The 19,971-nt window shown below is 38.4% G+C and overlaps 1 protein-coding gene across 3 annotated transcripts in view; it reads right to left on the bottom strand.

The window, feature by feature from the left end:
* Positions 1 to 19,971, bottom strand: part of PDSS2 (decaprenyl diphosphate synthase subunit 2) — a 254,362-nt gene that overhangs the window by 62,321 nt on the left and 172,070 nt on the right. For all 3 annotated transcript variants that reach the window (XM_020892367.2, XM_070450019.1, XM_020892368.2), the window contains one exon: positions 14,579 to 14,653. In XM_020892367.2, the coding sequence (XP_020748026.1) occupies positions 14,579 to 14,653 (75 nt within the window). The remainder of the gene's footprint in view (positions 1 to 14,578; positions 14,654 to 19,971) is intronic.

Here is a 19,971-nt window from a genome sequence, read left to right as displayed (position 1 = left end):
CTGCTTCTGATTGCTTTGGTTTCCAATTTATCTTATTCACAGCTTCTAAATAATCTCTTAATAAAAAACTGTAGCTTATTTTCTTAATATTTTTTTAAATTAATTTATTTATGTGGCTATGCCAGGTTTTAATTATGGCACCCAGGATCTTCAAATTTTATTCAGCATACAGATCTTTTTTTTTTATTTGAGGGATGCGAACTTTTACTTGTGGTATGTAGGATCTAGTTCCCTGACCAGGGATCCAACCAGAGCCCACTGCATTGGGAGTGCAGAGTCAGAGCCATTGGACCACTAGGAAAGTCTCCTACAATAATCTTTACCAAAGATCTTCTCTTGTGTAAGAGCCTATGATACTTTCCTTCTGTTTACTATTTTAAATCCAAACTCCCCAATACACATGTTCAGGATCCATCCATTGATTCATTGATTGCTCTTAAAACTATCAGCCATCCCTAGCAAATGCCTTTGCTCCAGCTCAGACAATAGCTTTGTCTCCATCTCAGCTTTCAAAACACAAGCATCTGACATGTCCAGCACAGCTGCTAGTGAATAATGGGTACTCATTATGCATTTGCTGAATGAGCAGACCTTGAAAATAACTAGGTAACCTAAAACAAAATTATAACTTTCTCTTCTCCGTTCTTCTGAATCTGTGTTCAAAGTACCTTCATAACTGAATCACATATATTGTCATAATACCTGTCTGCCTGTTTAAACTTACCTCCCAACCACTCTTCTTTTCACCCACCATGTTTCAGCTGAGTGGGCCTACTCTCTATTTTCTGGATACATTAAGCTTGTTCCTCTCTAAGGACTTTTCCTAAGTTGCTTCCTCTTCTTGGAACACTTTTCCCTGTTTTTTTTTTTTTTTTTCAAATTCAGCTAGCTGCTTTTTTGTCATTCAGATCTCAGTTTAAAATTATTTCCTCAGAGAGGACTTCCATGAACATTCACTTTAAAGTAACTCCCTCAATCCTTAGCTATCGCGTCTCTCTTTTTAGTTCTACATTGTGCAGTATCAGCTATTTCTCTTGTTCATCTATTTATGTGATTGTTTATAGTTGGACTTTTTACAAAGATGTATGCTCCATGAGAACAAAGATGTCTTGTTCACTGAGCACTTACATTGCTAATGGCTGCCCATCTGGCAGATGCTCAAAGATGATGTTAAATGAATGAATAAATAAATAATGTTTATTTTCAATCTCCCAGATAATGCTCTAATCCTAACAAACCTCAACAACTTCTCTTAATTCATTTCTACTATACCTCCTAAGACTCTAGATAAAAGAAAATTATCTCCTCCAAGAAGCTTCCCCTGAAACACTCTTCATTCCTGACATTGTACATTCACCTATATGTTTAGCCTATATGTTTATATGTTTAGGCTAACATATAATTTGATGTGTGGTCTTATGGCTAAATTGCTCTCCAGTGGATCCATGCACATGTTTCTTCTCTGATCTATATGTATCATCAGATCCCCAAGAGCATATGTGTGTTTTTTTTGTAGCTTTGAGTGTTCTGGTAGCACTCAGCGTGCTGTTGTAGATATAGCTGCAATTCAAGCAGGCCTTACCTGGTGGCTCAGATGGTGAAGAATCTGCATGCAATGCAGGAGACCTGGGTTCAACCCTGGGATGGAAAGATCTCCTGGAGAATGGAAATGGCTACCCACTCCAGTATTCTTGCCTGGAGAATTCCACAGACAGAGGAGTCTGGCAGGCTATAGTCCATGGGGTTGCAAAGAGTTGGACACAACTGAGTGACTAACACACACACATATGTATCATCAGATCCCCAAGAACATCTGTGTGTTTTTTGTGGTAGCTTTGAGTGTTCTAGTAGCACTCAGCATGCTATTGTAGACATAGTAGCAATTAAAGTTTACTAATAAGCACTTCCTCAAAATGGCCTAATACAGTTCTTTAGCCAAGCATTTAACCAAGATGGTGGAGTAAAAGGATGTGTGCTCATCTTCTCCTGCAAGAACACCAAAATCTCAACTAGCTGCTTAACAAGCATCAACAGGAGAATATTGGATCCCACCAAAAAAAGATATCCTGTGTGCAAGGGTAAAGGTGAAGCCCCAACAAGACAGCAGGAGGGGCAAAATTGTGTTTGGCAACAAACCTCATACCCACCAGAGATGCTCAGAGGGCACAGGACCCAGGGACAGGAGCAGTGACCCCCACAGGAGACGAAGCCACACCTGCCTTTGAGTGTTTGAGTGTCTCCTGCAGAGGCACAGGTCAGTACTGGCCTGCTGCGGACACAGGGGCTCTGGCTACAGCAGACCTGAGAGGCACAGCATGGGGCGTAAGTTCTCTTGGAGGAGGTCGCCATTAGCCCCACTGAAGAGCTGCTGAGCAGACAACCCACAAAGTGGAGAACAATTATACCAAAGAAGTTCTCACATTTTTGCAAAAGTTCTAGGGCCCACAACAGATTTCCCAACCTGGGGATCTAGCAGGGACTGAGAACCTTCAGGGAATTTGACTTTGAAGGGCAGTGGGATTTGACTACAGAACTTCCACAGGACTGGGGAAACAGACTCTTGGAAGGTACAAACAAAAACTTGAGCACACCAGGACCCAGGACAGAGGAGCAGTGACCCTACAAGAGACTGAGCCAGACTTGCCCGTGAGTGTCCAGGAGTCTCTGGCGGAGGTTGACAGTCACGGGCACTGAATACAACAGTCCTGGAAGCCGCAGCGTGCTGGCCTAAGTCCTTTTGAGAGCCGCAGCGTGCTGGCCTAAGTCCTTTTGAAGGAGGTCGCCATTACCTCCATTAACCCTGCCACAGTTTGACCTCAGGCCAAACTACAGGGAGGGAAGACAGCTCCACCCATCTACAGAAAATGGGAATAATGATTTCCTGAGCATGGCCCCGCCCACTAGAGCAAGACACAGTTTACCCCACAGCCAGTCCCTCCCATCAGGAAGTTTCCACAAGCCTCTTAACCTCATCCAACAGAGGGCAGAGAGAATGAAAACCACAGTCACACAAAATGAAACAAAATGACTGCATGGATCACAGCCTTGTCTAACTCAATATGAGCCATGCCACGCAGGGCTACCCAAGACGGACAGGTCATGGTGGAGAGTTCTGACAAAATGCAGTCCACTGGAGAAGGGAATGGCAAATAATTTCAACATTTTTGCCTTGAAAACCCCATGAACAGTATGAAAAGACAAAGAGATGTGACACTGAAAGATTAACTCCCCAGGTTGGTAGGTGCCCAATATGCTACTGTAGAAGAGCAGAGAAAACAGTTCCAGAAGGAATGAAGAGGCTGAGCCAAAGTGGAAACAACGCTCAGGTGTGGATGTGTCTGGTGGTGAAAGTAAAGTCCAATGCTGTAAAGAACAATATAGCATAGGAACCTAGAAGATTAGGTCCACGAATCAAGGTAAACAGCAAGTGGTCAAATAGGAGATGGCAAGAGTGAACATTGACATTTTAGGAATCAGTGAACTAAAACGGACTGGAATGGGCAAATTTAAGTCAGATGACCATTATATCTACTACTGTGGGCAAGAATCCCTTAGAAGAAACAGAGTAGCCTCACAGTCAACAGAAGAGCCCAAACTGTAGTACATGGGTGCAATCTTAAAAACTACAGAATGATCTCTGTTCATTTCCAAGGCAAACCATTCAATATCACAGAAACCAAGTCTGTGTCCCAATCACTAATGCTGTAGAAGATGAAGTTGAACAGTTCTGTGAAGATTTACATGACCTTCTAGAACAAACAGCAAAAAAGGTGCCCTTTTCATCACAGGGGACTGGAATGCAAAAGCAGGAAGTCAAGAGATAGCTGAAGTAACAGGCAAACTTGGCCTTGGAGTACAAAATGAAGCAGGGCAAAGGCTAACAGAGTTTTGCTAAAAGAATGCACTGGTCATAGCAAACACGCTCTTACAACAACACAAGAGAAGACGCTACACGTGGACATCACCAGATGGTCAATACCAAAATCAGACTGATTATATTCTTTGCAGCCAAGATGGAGAAGCTCCATACAGTCAGCTAAAACAAGACTGGGAGCTGACTGTGGCTCTGATCATTAACTCCTTATTGCTGAATTCAGAAATAAATTGAAGAAAGTAGGGAAAACAACTAGACCATTCAGGTATGACCTAAATCATATCCCTTATGATTATACAATGAAAGAGACAAATAGATTGAAGGAATTAGCTCTGATAGAGTGCCTGAAGAATTATGAACAGAGGTTCATGACATTATACAGGAGGTGGTGATCAAAACCATCCCCAAGAAAAAGAAATGCAAAAAGGCAAAATGGTTGTCTGAGGAGGCCTTATAAACAGCTGAGAAAAGAAGAGAAGGGAAAACAAAGGAGAAGAGAAAAAATATACCCATCTGAATGCAGAGTTCCAAAGAACAGCAAGGAGAGATAAGAAAGCCTTCCTCAATGATCAATGCAAAGAAATAGAGGCGAAGTAAAATGGGAAAGACTAGAGATCTCTTCAAGAAAATTAGAGATACTAAAGGAACATTTCATGTAAGGATGGGCTCAATAAAGGACAGAAACTGTATGGACCTAAAAGAAGCAGAAGATATTAAGAAGAGGTGGCAAGAATACACAGAAGAACTATATAAAAAAGATCTTCATGACCCAGATAACCACGATGGTGTGATCACTGACTTAAGAGTCAGACATCCTGGAATGCAAAGTCAAGTGGGCCTGAGGAAGCATCACTATAAACAAAGCTAGTGGAGTGACGGAATTTCAGTTGAGCTATTTCACATCCTAAAAGATGATGCTGTTCAAGTGCTGCACTGAATATGTCAGCAAATTTGGAAAATTCAGCAGTGACCATGGGACTGAAAAAGGTCAGTTTTCATCCCAAACCCAAAGAAAGACAATGCCAAAAAATATTCAGACTACCACACAATTGCACTCATTTCACGTGTTAGCAAAGTAATGCTCAAATTTTGCCAAACTAGGCTTCAACTGTACATGAACTGAGAACTTCCATATATTCAAGTTAGGTTTAGAAAAGGCAGAGGAACCAGAGACAAATTGCCAACATATGCTGCATCATAAAAAAAGCAAGAGAAACCAGAAGGATATCTACTTCTGTTTCATTGACTTTGCTAAAGCCTTTGACTGTATGGATCACTACAAACTGTGGAAAAATTCAAGAGATGGGAATACCAGACCATCTTACCTGCCTCCTGAGAAACCTGTATGCAGGTCAATAGCAACATACAACTGGGGACAGAACATTGGAGTGGTTCTAAATTGGGAAAGGAGCACCTTAAGGCGGTATATTGTTTATTTAACTTCTATGCAGAGTACATCATGGGATATGCTGGGCTTGATGAAGCACAAGCTGAAATCAAGATTGCTGGGAGAAATATCAAAAACCTCAGATATGCAGATGATATCACCCTTATGGCAGAAAGCAAAGAGGAACTAAAGATCCTCTTGATGAAGGTGGAAGAAGACAGTGAAAAAGCTGGCTTAGAACTCAACATTCAAAAACTAAGATCATGGCATCCAGTCCCATCACTTCATAGCAAACAGATGGGGTAACAGTGGAAACAGTGACAAAGTCTATTTTCTTGGGCTCCAAGATCACTGCAGATGGTGATTGCAGTCATTAAATTAAAAGATGCTTGTTCCTTGGAAGAAAAGCTATGATCAAACTAGACAACATATTAAAAAGCAGAGACATTACTTTGCCAACAAAGGTCTGTAGAGTCAAAACTATGGTTTTTCCAATAGTCATGTATGGGTGTGAGAGCTGGACCATAAAGAAGGCTGACCACCAAAGAATTGATGGTTTCAAACTGTGGTGTTGGGGAAGACTCTTGAGAGTCCTTTGGACTGTAAGGAGATCCACCCAGTCCATCCTAAAGGAAAGCAGTCTTGAATATTCATTGGAAGGACTGATGCTGAAGCTGGAACTCCAATACTTTGGCCACCTGATGCAAAGAGCTGACTCACTGGAAAAGATCCTGATGCTGGGAAAGGCTGAAGGCAGGAGGAAAAGGGGATGACAATGGATGAGATGGTTGGATCACATCACCAACTCAATGGACATGAGTTTGAGCAAGCTCCAAGAGATGATGAAGGACAGGGAAGCCTGGCGTGCTGCAGTCCATGGGGTAACAAAGAGTCAGACATGACTGAACAACTGAATAACAAGCTGAGTATTGCCAATGGGTGCAAAGAAACTACAAAGTGTGGGGGGAAAATCATTCAGAAGGTATGTGGTGAACAATTTATAGGGCTGGGAATAGCTCCTGCTCCCATCAGCTGGAGTGGGAAAACAATCTCACAGGGTATCAGTAGGGTATTCTGAAGGGTTTGCCTTAGCAGTGGGAAAAATGTTAGACTAAATGTTACTCTGATCCCCTAAAAGCTTAAAGGTAGGACCTGAAAGTATCAACCTGTTTCCAGTAACTTAACTGGAAACAGTTAAGTTTCCAGTTAAGCATTCCAGAAGAAAGTTCAGGAATATTCAGAGACACAAAAATGTCTAGCATCAAACACAATAAAATTCACAGTGTCTGGCAGCCAATCAAAAATAACCAAGCATGCAAGAAAAAACAAATGGGCAGGAAAATAGCAACACATAATGAGGAATAAAATAAATCAACTGAAATCAACTTAGAAATGACACAGATGATAGAATTAGTAGATAGGGATAGTAAAATATTTTCCATGTGGTCTGGGAGCTACAACAAATACTAAGTATGTTAAGCAGAAGCATGGAAGATATAAACTGGTGAACTTGAATGCATACCGACAGAAATTATCTAAAATGAAATATAAAAAGAAAATTACAGGGGAACAAAAAAAAAGAATACAGCATAGTGGACTCTGTGATAACTTCAAGCAGTCTGTTACTCATGTAGCTGGAATCCCTATGACAAAAGAGAAAGAAGGAAAGATAAAAAAATATTTTAAGATAAAATGAACAAAAATTTTCAAAATTTTATTAAAAAAAATAAAGTCACCAGAACCAAGAAGTTCAAAGGACTACAGACAAAAGAAACATGAAAATAAAAAGAAAAATGACACAAGGCATCATAATCCAATTGCTCAAAACCAGTGGTAAAAAGAAAATCAGAAAAACAGCCAGAGAAATTTATGCATGTTATGTACAGAAGAACAAAGATAACAGCAGCTTTGGAAACAATGTAAGTGAAAAGATAATAAAGCAATACCTTTAAAACACTGAAAGAAAAAAAATTATCAATCTTGAATTCTATATCCAGTGAACATATCTTTCAAAAGCAGTGTTGAAGTAGACTTTTTCAGACACACAAAAGAAGGAATTAATCACCAGCAGGCCTGCACTATTAGTAGTGTTAAAATACAACTTTTAGGAAGAAAAAGAAAATACCACATGGAAATTGGGACCAACATAAAGAAATGAAAAGCACTGTAGATATTAACTATGTGGGTAAATATGGAAGATATTTAAGTGCTTGTATCATGATCTTAATATTTTTTCTGATTTTTCCCAAACAGATATAATTTTTATTCACACTTTCCTCCTGTTATGGTTTTCAATGGCAAAAACTTAGCTTCTTTATCTCTTTATTATATATTAGATGGTGGCATAAGGTTTTTGCAAATAAGAGATAATGTACAACTTCCTAGTGGACTGAAATAGCTTATTTCCATGTTTTACTTGAAAGTTGCACAAGAGTCAAAAAAAGATAAACATAAAGATAAAACAAGTAAGTGGATGGAAGTTATCTTGCCCCACAAAACAATGATATTCCTCATAAAACAATGATATTCCTCATAAAACAATAATCTACTGAAAATACAATGTGTTTAGGAGAAAACCCAGAATTGATCTTTACTGTTTCAGCGACAGTGTTAAAATCAATTAAGAACTTGATTCTCTTTAAAACCCTCTCTCGGCTTCCCTAGTGGCTCAATGGTAAAGAATCTGCCTGCAACTCCGGAGACGCAAGTTTGATCCCTGGGTTGGGAAGATCCCCGGAGAAGAAATCGGTGACCCACTCCAGTATTCTCGTCTGGGAAATCCCATGAACAGAGGAGCCTGGCAAGCTACAGTCCATTGGGTCCCAAAAGAGTTGGACATGATTTAGTGACTAAACAACAAACTCCTGAGGCTGCAGTCGAGCTAACATGAACAGAACCTCTGAAAATAGGGAAGAAGTCTGCCTTTCCCCATTTCAACAGCAATAGAAACTGAAGACACATGCCTTGCAGAGGACCTTGATTAGATTCCTAAGGAGGGAGTAGGAGTGGATGGGAAATAAATAATAAAAAATCAGAAAAAGGCAGTGTTGGGGTTCCTAAGATCACACCCAGGTTTGAGGATTTGTTAGGAGGATACACAGGATTCAGCATATAGTTGAACTCACAGGTACGGTTTATTACACCAAAAGGATACAAAGTAAAACCAGCAAAGGAAAAAGGTGCATGAGATGAACACTGGAAGAAACCAGGTGTAAGGTGTTAAGAATTCTTCCTCTTCTGGTGGGGTCACAAAAGATGTGATTAATTACTCCAAGAATTAACACATATGAAAACACACGTGAAATGCTGTCTAGCAGGTATATTCACTGGTGACTCAGTCCTCAGGGTTTTGGTTGGAGCTGGCGATATAGGTATCCTCTGCCCAGCATGTACCAAAATTCTAGACTCCCAGAAGGAAAGTAGGTGATCAATATAAACCATATTGTTTGCAGAAACTGTTTAGGTACAGTGAACTGCCCTTATCAGTTAGAGAATGGGGGAAACATTTCTAAAATCCAAGTTACAAGCAGGCTTTTTTTTTTTTTAAAGGACAGTAGTCCTTTTCTGCATGCTGCTGCTAAGTCACTTCAGTCGTGTCCGACTCTGTGCGATCCCATAGACGGCAGCCCACCAGGCTCCCCTGTCCCTGGGATTCTCCAGGCAAGAACACTGGAGTGGGTTGCCATTTCCTTCTCCAATACATGAAAGTGAAAACTGAAAGTGAAGTCGCTCAGTCGTGTCCGACTCTTAGCAACACCATGGACTACAGCCTACCAGGCTCCTCTGTCCATGGGATTTTCCAGGCAAGAGTACTGGAGTGAGGTGCCATTGCCTTCTCTGCCTTTTCTGTATAGGGATATATTAAAAATATTCTTACTTTTTAATTCAAGAATGTCACTTTCAGAACTTTTTTTAGCAAACAGTATGAAATAGAGCAAAGTTATATACACTAAAATGTTCATCATAATATAGTTTACATTAGTAAAAAAAAGGAAAGGAAACAGTGTTCAAAAACTGTGGAATGGTTCAGTAAATTATAGTACAGTAGAATGAAGAAATATTAAATAGCCATTAGATATTTTGAAGACTTTTAGTAACAAAAATGACTATCCTGGGAAGTAAATCAGAATGAAAAAATTACATATACAATAATAACTCAAAAATGGGAGAAATACAGAATGAAAGCTAGAAGGAAATACACTAGAATGTAATCATGATTCATTTCTGGGGGATGGCTTATATAAAATAATTTTTATTTTCTTCAACCTTTTTCTGTGCTGTCAATTTTTAGTTAATGAACATGTATTTACTTTTCTAATTAGAAACTAAGTTATAATAATAACATAATTGTGTTAAAAAGATTTTAGATATAATGGCCTATGGATTCAAAGCAACTTTAGCTAAACTATAAAATATTTAGTATTCATAGTGAATAATATAAATAGAAAGTTAACTAGGGAACTTTAAGCATGGCAAATGACCATTAAAAGTGTATTTTAAAAACTGATGTGCTTCTTTGTTTAACTAGTTAACAAGAAAAGAAAAAAACAGGTAAAGGGAAGAAAGATATAAACACTAAAAAAAGCACTGAATAATTTTTATTGCAAGGAAAAAATGGCTCACAAACTAGCAAAAATACAAAAATAAAAATGTTATTTGCAAAGGATAGAACAAGGATGAATTTTCTAAATAACACTGAATCCCAATTTACATACAATCTGTTAAGCATTACTAACATAAGTCACATAAATTTTCATAGTTTTAAGGAGGATTAGGTAATTACTCTACAGACTTCCAGAGAAGGTGATTTTTTAACATATTTAGTTACAACTCCCCTCCATTTGTTTTAATGCATCTACTCTAGTCACAGAGATACTACTCCACAGAAAGCTATTTTATACTACCCAGCTTCTTCATCACTGCACTAAGAAAGGAGCACTAAGGAGGGAGAAAACAGACCACTATTGTATCCTCTTATCCCTGGAGAGATGAAATGGTTTGCAGCTCATTTTAAATCACAAAGCAATTCTTTTGTGTACGAATTGGCCCCAGGCGAGGAGGTTGTGCAACTCACTTTCCACATGACCTCCACTTGTGGCTGCTTCCCAATCATGTCAGAACATGAAAACCTTGAAGGCACTCCATGTGGGGCAGTGCTCTCTCTGCCTCTGAAGTGATTCCTGGGCCAAGTTAGAAAAACCAAATTCTGAAGAACCACTGCAATGGAAAGCATACTCAGAAGGAGGGTAAAAAACCCAGAATTTTTCTGGTTAAGAAGGGAAATGTGGTTAACCTAAATTGGTCCTCGAGAGCAAATGGAGGCATCAAGAAGCACTTCTACTGCTTCAGTTCAACTATGCATTTTTGTTTCCGTTATAAAAAAAGAACAGCTCTTTAAATGGTTTGGCTATATTCAGAAATGTAACTGCTTACAAAAATTCTGAAGTGTTTGGGAAGGTGGCGGGGAAAGAGGGCAGATAACAAAGCATTGCTAGAGTCTTCTGAGTAAAATTTACTAGATAATCAAAGTCAGCAACTGGTGCCCACTAACAGGTGGTTCATCGAAGACTTTGTTGCTACCTCTCTTCTCTTTCCCAGGAAGAAAGATTATACGGGACTTGGAGTCAAAAAAACTTGGGTTCAGATCATGTCACTGTCAAACATGCGTTAACCATTTCCAGACACTATGCTTTCCTGGCATTTGTAATCTCTGAATTTTAGGCTTTTTCCTCTATACCCTTTTCATAGGTGGTTATGTAGAAAGCATAAGCAAACTGTAAAGTGCTAAGCATTTATTATTGTTGTTGCTAGTAGGTCTGCCTGAAATAGAGAAAGTATTTAACAAATTTCACAAAGTTATTAATAAAATGTAGCAACTATAGTGGACAAACGGTAAGAGTAGATAAGTCAAGAACCTTAAAATCAACAGTAACACTTCACTTAAAACTTAACAGATATTTAACTACAAAACATTAGTATCTTATATGGAACTATTAGGTTAGTGCAAGTGTAACTGCAGTTTTGGACGGTGAATTTTGAGTCATTATAACTAGGTTCAAACACATCTTTATTAATCAAAATAGGAACCATTACAATCAACACAATTTTGCCAACAAGAAATAAGTTTGTTCCTGTAGCACAAAAATCTGTGCTTTGGGATTCGATGAACTCTTGGAAAGCAATTTCTGCTTTCTGGTTGTGGAAGCGTTTTCCCTGCAAAAAGTTGTCGAGAACATGAAGAAGTGGTAGTTGGTTGGCGAGAGGGCAGGTGAATGTGGCGGATGAGGCAAAACTTTGTGGTCCGATTTGTTCAACTTTTGAAGTGTTGGATGTGTGATATGCGGTCGGGTGCTGTTGTGAAGAACTGGGCCCATTCTGTTGATCAATGCCAGTCGCAGGCGTTGCAGTTTTTCGTGCACCCCATCGATTTGCTGAGCATACTTCTCAGATGTAATGGTGTCTGCAAGATTCAGAAAGCTGTAGTGGATCAGACAGGCAGCAGACCATCAAATAGTGACCATGAACTCTTTTTTGGTGCAAGTCTGGCTTTGGGAGGTGTTCTGGAGCTTCTTCTCGGTCCAACCACTGAGCTGGTCGTTGCTGGTTATCATAAAATCCACTTTTCTTTGCATGTCACAATCCGATCAAGAAATGGTTCATTGTTGTTGTGTAAAATAAGAAAAGATGACACTTCAAAAGAACAATTTTTTTGATTTGCAGTCAGTTTATGAGCCACCCACTTAGGGAGCTTTTTCACCTTTCCAATTTGCTTCAAATGCCGAATGACCATAGAATGGCTGACACAGAGTTCTTTGGCAACTTCTCGTGTAGTTGTAAGGGAATCAGCTTCAGTGACCGCTCTCGGTGGTTGTCAACTTCTGAAGGCTGGCCACTGCGCTCCTCATCTTCAAAGCTCATGTCCCCTTTGCAAAGCTTCTTGAACCTCCAATGCACTGTATGTTCATTAGCAGTTCCTGGACCAAATGCGCTGTTGATACTGCAAATTATCTCTGCTGCTTTACAACCAAGCCATTTGGAATTCAAATAAGAAAATTGCTAGAATTTGCTTTTTGTCTAACATCATTTCCACAGTCTAAAATAAATATAAAATAAGCAGCAAGTAATAAGTCATTAGCAAAAACATATAAAGCAAGAAATGCGCATCAAAATGATGTATTAGAAGAGTGAGTGAGTGAAAGTTGCTCAGTCGTGTCTTGACTCTTTGTGACCCCATGGCCTATATATATAGCTCATGGAATTCTCCAGGCCAGAATACTGGAGTGGGTAGCTGTTCCCTACTCCAGGGGTTTTTCCCAACCCAGGAATTGAACCCAGGTCTCCTGCATTGCAGGCAGATTTTTTAGGGAAGCCCGATATATAACATAATCACATTTATTTAAGAACGTATTCGATAACAGCAAATTTCGACAATGCTAAAACCACAATTAGTTTTGCACCAACCTAATAAACACCTTAGAAATATCCCAGGGGAAAAACAATTCTTCAACTGCCAGAAGCATGCATGCGCACTCAGTCACGTCTGACTCTTTGTGACCCCATGGACTGCAGCCCACCAGGCTCCTCTGTCTACGGAATTTTCCAGGCAAGAGTACTGGAGTGGGTTGCCATCTCCTTCTCCAACACTGCCAGAAGAGGTCACTGCAGTCATCACATGTGGTGGGATCTCAGGTAAGGCAGAGGCATGCTTGCAGATCAGGCTTCATCAAGGTACAGGATGAGAGGTTAAGAGCTGAGCTCTTAAGTTCAAATCGCAGCTAGCAAGTTGTATGACTATGGGCACATTACTTAATCTTTTCTAAGCCTCAGTTTTCACTGATATAAAATGGGCAGAGCAGTAGTCTCTGCTAGCAGGATTACTGTGAAGACTTCAAGGAAGACACTCATGAATTACTTACCATAGTGTTATGTGCTTATTGTTGTTTAGTCCCCAAGTTGTGTCGGACATTGTTCGACCCAGTGGACTGAAGCCTGCCAGGGTCCTCTGTCCATGGGATTTCCCAAGCAAGATTGCTAGAGTGGGTTGCTATTTCCTTCTCCAGGGGATCTTCCTGACCCAGGGCTCAAACCCAGGTCTCCTGCATTGGCGGGAGCCACCAGGGACGCCCATTATGTGCTTACCTACCATCACCTTCATCATACTTTATATGAGGTGTCTTTTTATGAGTGGAACTACACCAGGTCCTCCACTTTACAAACTGCTATTTACCCTCAGCCGTGGAACAGAACTATGGTATGTTTTTGAAAAACACAGCAAATGGGGTCTACAGTGGTCATATATCCCATCCCCACATAGCACTATGCTACTTAGGTGAAGTTAAGATATGCCTGCCAGGAACTGTGTTCCCTGAACCAAATGTTAGCAGATGTTCAAGGTACAATTCTTCATATTTCACTAACCACTCTCTGAGCCATCCAGAATCTCTGGGTTATACTATTAAATTTAAAATTTCATATCCAGGTTGCTCATGCCCTATGTTTCACTTCCAGTAAAATTTATCTTTCTTTTTTTCAAATGGAAATGTCAAAAAGCTTAAGATGTGCATACATGCATATTTTTTCTAATTTGCAGTGAGTGGAATCTTGCTAATGCAGAAAGCTAAAGAAGTTAGAATAATGAAACACTAATAAAGGAGTCCCTTATAATAGCATATAACATATTAAATGATGGTGGTGGTCAATGAAGCAATTGCTTCACATTCAATATCCTGCTGAAATGAAATAACTGCATTTTAAGGAAATAAAACATAACCCTTTTTGAGATGTCCTGCTAAATGAGTCAAAAAACCTTAATTCTAGATCTATAAAATTAATCAAAATAATCCAACTGTGCAATCACTCTACATCTTATCATAGAGAATCTAATAGCGCAGTAAATTCTAGATCTTGGATATAAAAGACATTCCTCCCTTATGCCCCCAACAGTCACCTTCTTGGGATCACATCCACACTTTTGGGACATGAAAAGCCTCTTCTTCTGAGGAAAGGCTGGGTCCAGCCACCTCACCATGAGCCATGAGCTGCTTCTCCAGCCTGTCTGCCTTATTGACAGTGCTACCTGCCAGCCAGAAGCATCCTGGTGTCTACTGGGCTGCTGCAGACGGAGCAGACTGTGAATCCAGCCAGAGGATAAGAGGTTGTTTTAATTGGCTAAATCTGCTATGTACTAAGCGTATGGCCATGAATTTGTAGCCAAAACACTAATCTAAACACAAAACAAGAATGACATTTTCGCTCAATTCTAGTTCTGCCATGTGGGTTTTTAATCTAACATTTTATAATGAGTACCAAATCCTTACCTTTGCTAAAGTAGAATTTTCATAGTATACTCCTTGTACCAAATCCATAAGAGCACTTGCTATAAGTTCCACAACCTAAAAAACAAGAAAAAAAAATCAGAAGAATTTAAAAAATGTATCCCCATTTTTACCTCAGACTGCCTCAGGAGGCTCAGTTGCAAGGGAGTATTGTGTTTGATAGAAAAAAAAAGGGGGGGAGGGGTTATGCACAAAAATCCTGGCAATGGCATTGTCCACCTGGATATTAGAGCTGTGATCCAATTTTTCCAGTCATAATTTAAACAAAAAAAATCTTACAAGCATAGCATTTAACGAATATATGTGAAAATCCAGTAATAGCCATATTGAACATAAGTTTAAATTTCAGATAATGAATAAAATCTTAACCCAATTTATTTTCTGAATGTTTGTTTCTGTCAGGTGGATACTTTTTCAATATCCCCATTCTGGGAGCCATCACAATGCCAATTTTCATACTTAACACAGAAAGAAAAGCAAAAGCAAAAGAACAGTTAACCTTTCTAATGTGCTCATTCTGTTGCACTAAAAATGTACTCTGGATATATTTGGTATAGGGCCCTTGGGTCAAATGTACTACAACACTGAAAATGTTAATAGAACTGTAATAGTAAAATTGTATTCATCTAACCTGTATTATTTTCAAGGCTTAGACTATTAAAAAAATCAAACAAAATCAAAAGCTTTGAACTTGTTCCAGAATGTAAAACAAGCAGAAAACAGTAAATGGTCTCCTTGGAACTACAGTACAATTTACAGTTGTTTGCATAAACCATCATAGTTCAAGAGGATAAAATAGTGGTATTTATTATAACGTTCAATGCAGCCATTTCAAACAACAATTCTCAAGGCAACCCTATCTGTTTCTTACCAAGTCTTATTATCTTGTATTTTTAGCTCTCTATGTTATGCAGTCTTATATCAAATTCCCACTCTTGGCTTCCTAAAATTTAGCTCAGTTCTGATTGAATTAAAGGATTTTGTTTCAGCTTTTATCATTCTTGTAATTGAAGACATTATTAAGCCAAAGGATACAGACTCAAACAACAAGATACTTCAACCTCAGGTACCTTGGATTTAATAAACATTTTCTTAGAGGTAAATGACATGAATTTATAGAAAGGTATGCTTTAAAATTTTAACACATAAGCATTTATCTCCAAATTTATATTTACATTCATCCTGCTTAACACACACAAGGCTGCTGATACGGAAATTTTGCTGATTAAAGGGATATTTTTTTCTAGCTCTGCAGATGGGTTAATTTGTAAGACCTATACAAAGTCTTTTTTTTTTTAATTGCATTGCCCTTAGGTAACCAAATACTTAAGAAATATTGTAGCAATATAAGCTGCAGAGGAACTACAAGGACAATGATCCTACAGTGTTACCAGATGTGTTGAGTTATTTAAGTGGGGAAAAGAGAAAAATGAATGGATTTTTTTCCCCCTGAAGGTATCAGATAAGCTCTGCTCTCAAATCCAGGAGGATAGAGTATCGCCAATAGGTCTATGAAAGACTGTAACTAAATGCACAGCATCAGATTGGATTACAGTTTACACAAGCAACATCCCAAGGTCCCTCTGATGGCTGGACATATAATACAGATCAATCAGTCACTAAGAAATGTTATGGTTTTGAAACAGTTTGAGGTCTGAGATCAGCACTGGTAAAGTGAAGAGGGATTTACAAAAAGAAACTCCAACACTAATTTTAACAGTGGACCTGGTTTTGGGTAACCAGTTATGCTCCCTTACTTTCTGAAATTCCAGACCAGTTAGAAGCAACAAAAACAATTTATTTTCTGATTCTTTTTCTGTTAATGCAATTAGCAAATATACCTGTATTTACAAATTTATAATTTATAAGTGACCTGTACTTCCAAATGACCTTCCTTGCTTAAGCAGAATATAATATCTCCATTGCCAACAACAGCCATCAAAGAAAAAACTTTGGACTTGCTTGGGTTAACAAGTCCAGGAAGGTAGGAGAGTATAAAAAGCAGGAAAGCCTAAGGGAGCTGCTTGTGTCCCAGACAAAAATGACTTATCCAGCACACACTTAAGTATCTTTCCACTGCTTGAAATGTTTACTTTTAAAATTACACCCAAAAGAGATGTGTATCATTCTCCTTTAGAATCACAAATATTTCTAGGAAGATGATAGGGCTATCAGCCCGTATATATGTTAATTAGAACATTTAATGATCCGATCTTTTTTGTTCATTACATGGCTTACTACTATAGGCATTCACCTGTTTAGATATTTACTGTACTTAAATATAAGAAGGCACCTGCTGGGCTTCTCTGATGGCTCAGTGGTAAAGAATCCACCTGCCAATACAGGAGACATGGGTTCAATCCCTGATCTGGGAAGATCCCAAATGCCATGCAGCAACTAAGCCCATGTGCCACAACTACTGAGCCTGGGCTCTAACCCAGGAGCCACAGCTACTGAAGCCCATGCTCTGCAACAAGAGAAGCCACTGACCATGTGGCGGCAAAGACACAGCACAGCCGTAAGCAAATAATTTTCTAAAAGGCATCTGCTTAATGAGCTCTCCCCTCCACCCCCGACTCCTGCCTCAGATTCTTGAGGAACGATTTGTTTAGGCGACCTATCTAAAATTCACAGTAGCAAGGGTAATGATAGCCAGAGAAGAACCTACAGCCTCACTGCCACACTTTGGTGCTTTAGATAGAAGTAACCCTGAGAAGGATTCAAGGACTTCTGTTCCAAGCCCTGAGGCAGGCGGGTGTACGGGGGCAAGCAAATACTTTCTATTAGAAAAAGATAGGCTAAAAAGAGCCCTGAAGTTAGCCACCCTCAGAAGCCCAACAGATTAGAGAGCTGTAATGAAATAAAGCAAAACACTACAAGGGAGAAGATCTAAATTTTACTCCAAGGCATTAACTACCAATTTCATTGTGAGATTTGGGACAAATCAATTATTTCTCTGAATCTTGGTTTTCCTCAACTATTAACTTGAACTATTAACTTCAACTATTCCTTGAAGTTTTTTCCAGTTTTAAAATCCTGAGTTTAGAAATGCAAATCTTAGTATTTATAATGAAGAAATTAATTTGAAAACTGCTTTTTTGTAAACTGACATCTTTGCTCATGATATTATTTTTAATCTGTTCTCTTTACATGGACCTTTCCCTCAAACTAAACTTTAATGATCACTTTCTTTGTGAAACTTTGTACCCAATCCCTCTTGATTCTAATATCTGAAATTATAATGAAACTATTTCTATTTTTTAAATCACTTTAAGTCATTTCCACTTTTTAAACTATAATGACTGGCAGCCCACTCCATCAACTGGCAAAGAAGTCCTAGTTGGGTCAATTAAAGGTCACATTGCTAAATTCTGGGTCTTGAAGGGCTCTAATACTTGGAAATAACTCATATATATTGAATTCAGAACAATAACAGGTTTAAGTGCAAAGTTGCAAAAAAAAACAATAATGGCATAATTGACCATATTGCTTCCTTCCTTCTCTAATGAGTAAGTATGTAGAGCACTTTGAAGAGAATCTGGAACATAGTCTCAGGGAGTGTACAATGTAAGTCTTAGACAGATGAAAGGCACAGCATGGAAACCAAGATTAAAATGTGTCCAGATATTTGGGAAGAAAGTGGATTTTAATTCAACAACTGAACACACGAAAAGACTATTTTAACCAAAATCAGAGGTCTCTGTAACATTGACTTACAGTTTTTTGAATCATTATTTCAGATTATATGACTGTCATTATCAATATTATAAAGTTTACTTTATAATAAACTTTAGAGAGTTTATTACTGCCTACAGAGTAATCAAATAGGAAACATGTTTCTTCATTTCTACATTTCTAGAGGTTGTGAAAATAGCAGAATAGCTTACCTGTACAGGCAGATGCAAAAATGCTTTTTGCACAAAAATGATCTGTGTCATGTGTTTAAGTCTGACTCTATAGCAATGTCATACACTATCTCCCAATCTTCTAAGTAACACCTTAGATTTCAGTGAGCCAGAAGTCATCACCACTCACAATGTCAGTGTTATGAGCTGGTTTCTCCTGCCACCTTGCATTTGGCTACCAGGGAGAAACCTGCATAGGAAATGAAGTGGACATCAAATTGCTGTTCTCAGGCAAAATGTTGGTCTTTTCCCATTTTAATCACTATTCTCTCACTGAAGATTAAAGATTAGGTATTTTTTAGATGCAGCTGAACCTTAGCACAATTACAGATCCGATATAACTAATCTTTGGAATGGCTTTGTTAAATGGTTAATTCACAGGACAAATTTTACCAGTTGCAGAGGAATATGTAATTGCTTCATTCTTTATCTTTTGGCGAGGGTAACCATAATTCAACAATTTTTTTCAACTGAAAAACTAAAGTGTTGTGATTATTATGCCCTGAGCTGTAATAAAATTGTCATCTTAAAAATTAGAAATTGAGAGAAGTAGGAGGTGGTAATGACCAAAAAACATCCTTACTCACTGCTATACAAAGATGTCAGTAACATATTCTTAAGGAAAAGAAAAAGAAAAGCTGGTTACAAAACAGAATAACATGACAGGTGTTCTCTTAAAAAAAAAATCAGCTCAATCAATGTTTATGTATGCTGAGAAAAGTCTGATACAACAAAATATTAATAATAATATAATCTGTAAGTGGTAAGATTCTAGACGTTTTTAATTAAAAGTTTTTCAACTTTTTCCAGTTTGCTTAAATTTATAATCACTTACTATATAGTGAATTACATATTCTCCCCTCTTCATATATTTGCTTTTATAATCAGATACAACAGACAACCTACTTCTAAGGCAGAGGGACAGGAGGTGGCATATCCTGTTTTAGCCTCAGAAAGGTTTCAAGCTAAGCTGTGTCCACACACTGATTTATGGAATATAGCAACTGAAAGTCCCTGTATTAACAAAAATAAGATCAGTAACTGGTGATAAGCATTCTGCGCAGACAACTTGTGCCCTTCTCAATAAATGTGATTCAGGAGTACTGTCAGTTAGCATTTGACAGATGGAACAGGCTCAACAGAGTTGTAGATGTTTCACTAGTAAACCAGACCACTTCAGTTTGAGCAATGGAGTGCCTATCCTAAATTTAAAGTAAAATGCAACCAAATCTTTAGAAAAATGTTAATTATAAACTGATGTGGCTCAAATGAAACTTAAGCCATCATAAACTATCTGAGTTGATGTAAGAAGGTGGTATAATTGTATTTTAATTCACTTTAAAAAAGTTCGCTATGTACTTAATCTGCTTGGTATATTAAAACTGTGGAGACTATTTATAATAGTCTTATAATCTATTTATAATCTTTATAGTCTATAAAGATTTTATAATCTTTCAAAAACTTGCACTG

Source organism: Odocoileus virginianus, chromosome 19 (assembly GCF_023699985.2).
Source record: "Odocoileus virginianus isolate 20LAN1187 ecotype Illinois chromosome 19, Ovbor_1.2, whole genome shotgun sequence".
Taxonomy (NCBI): Eukaryota; Metazoa; Chordata; class Mammalia; order Artiodactyla; family Cervidae; genus Odocoileus; species Odocoileus virginianus.
Note: the sequence above shows the minus strand (reverse complement) of the source record. Positions and strands in the feature narration are given on the sequence as shown.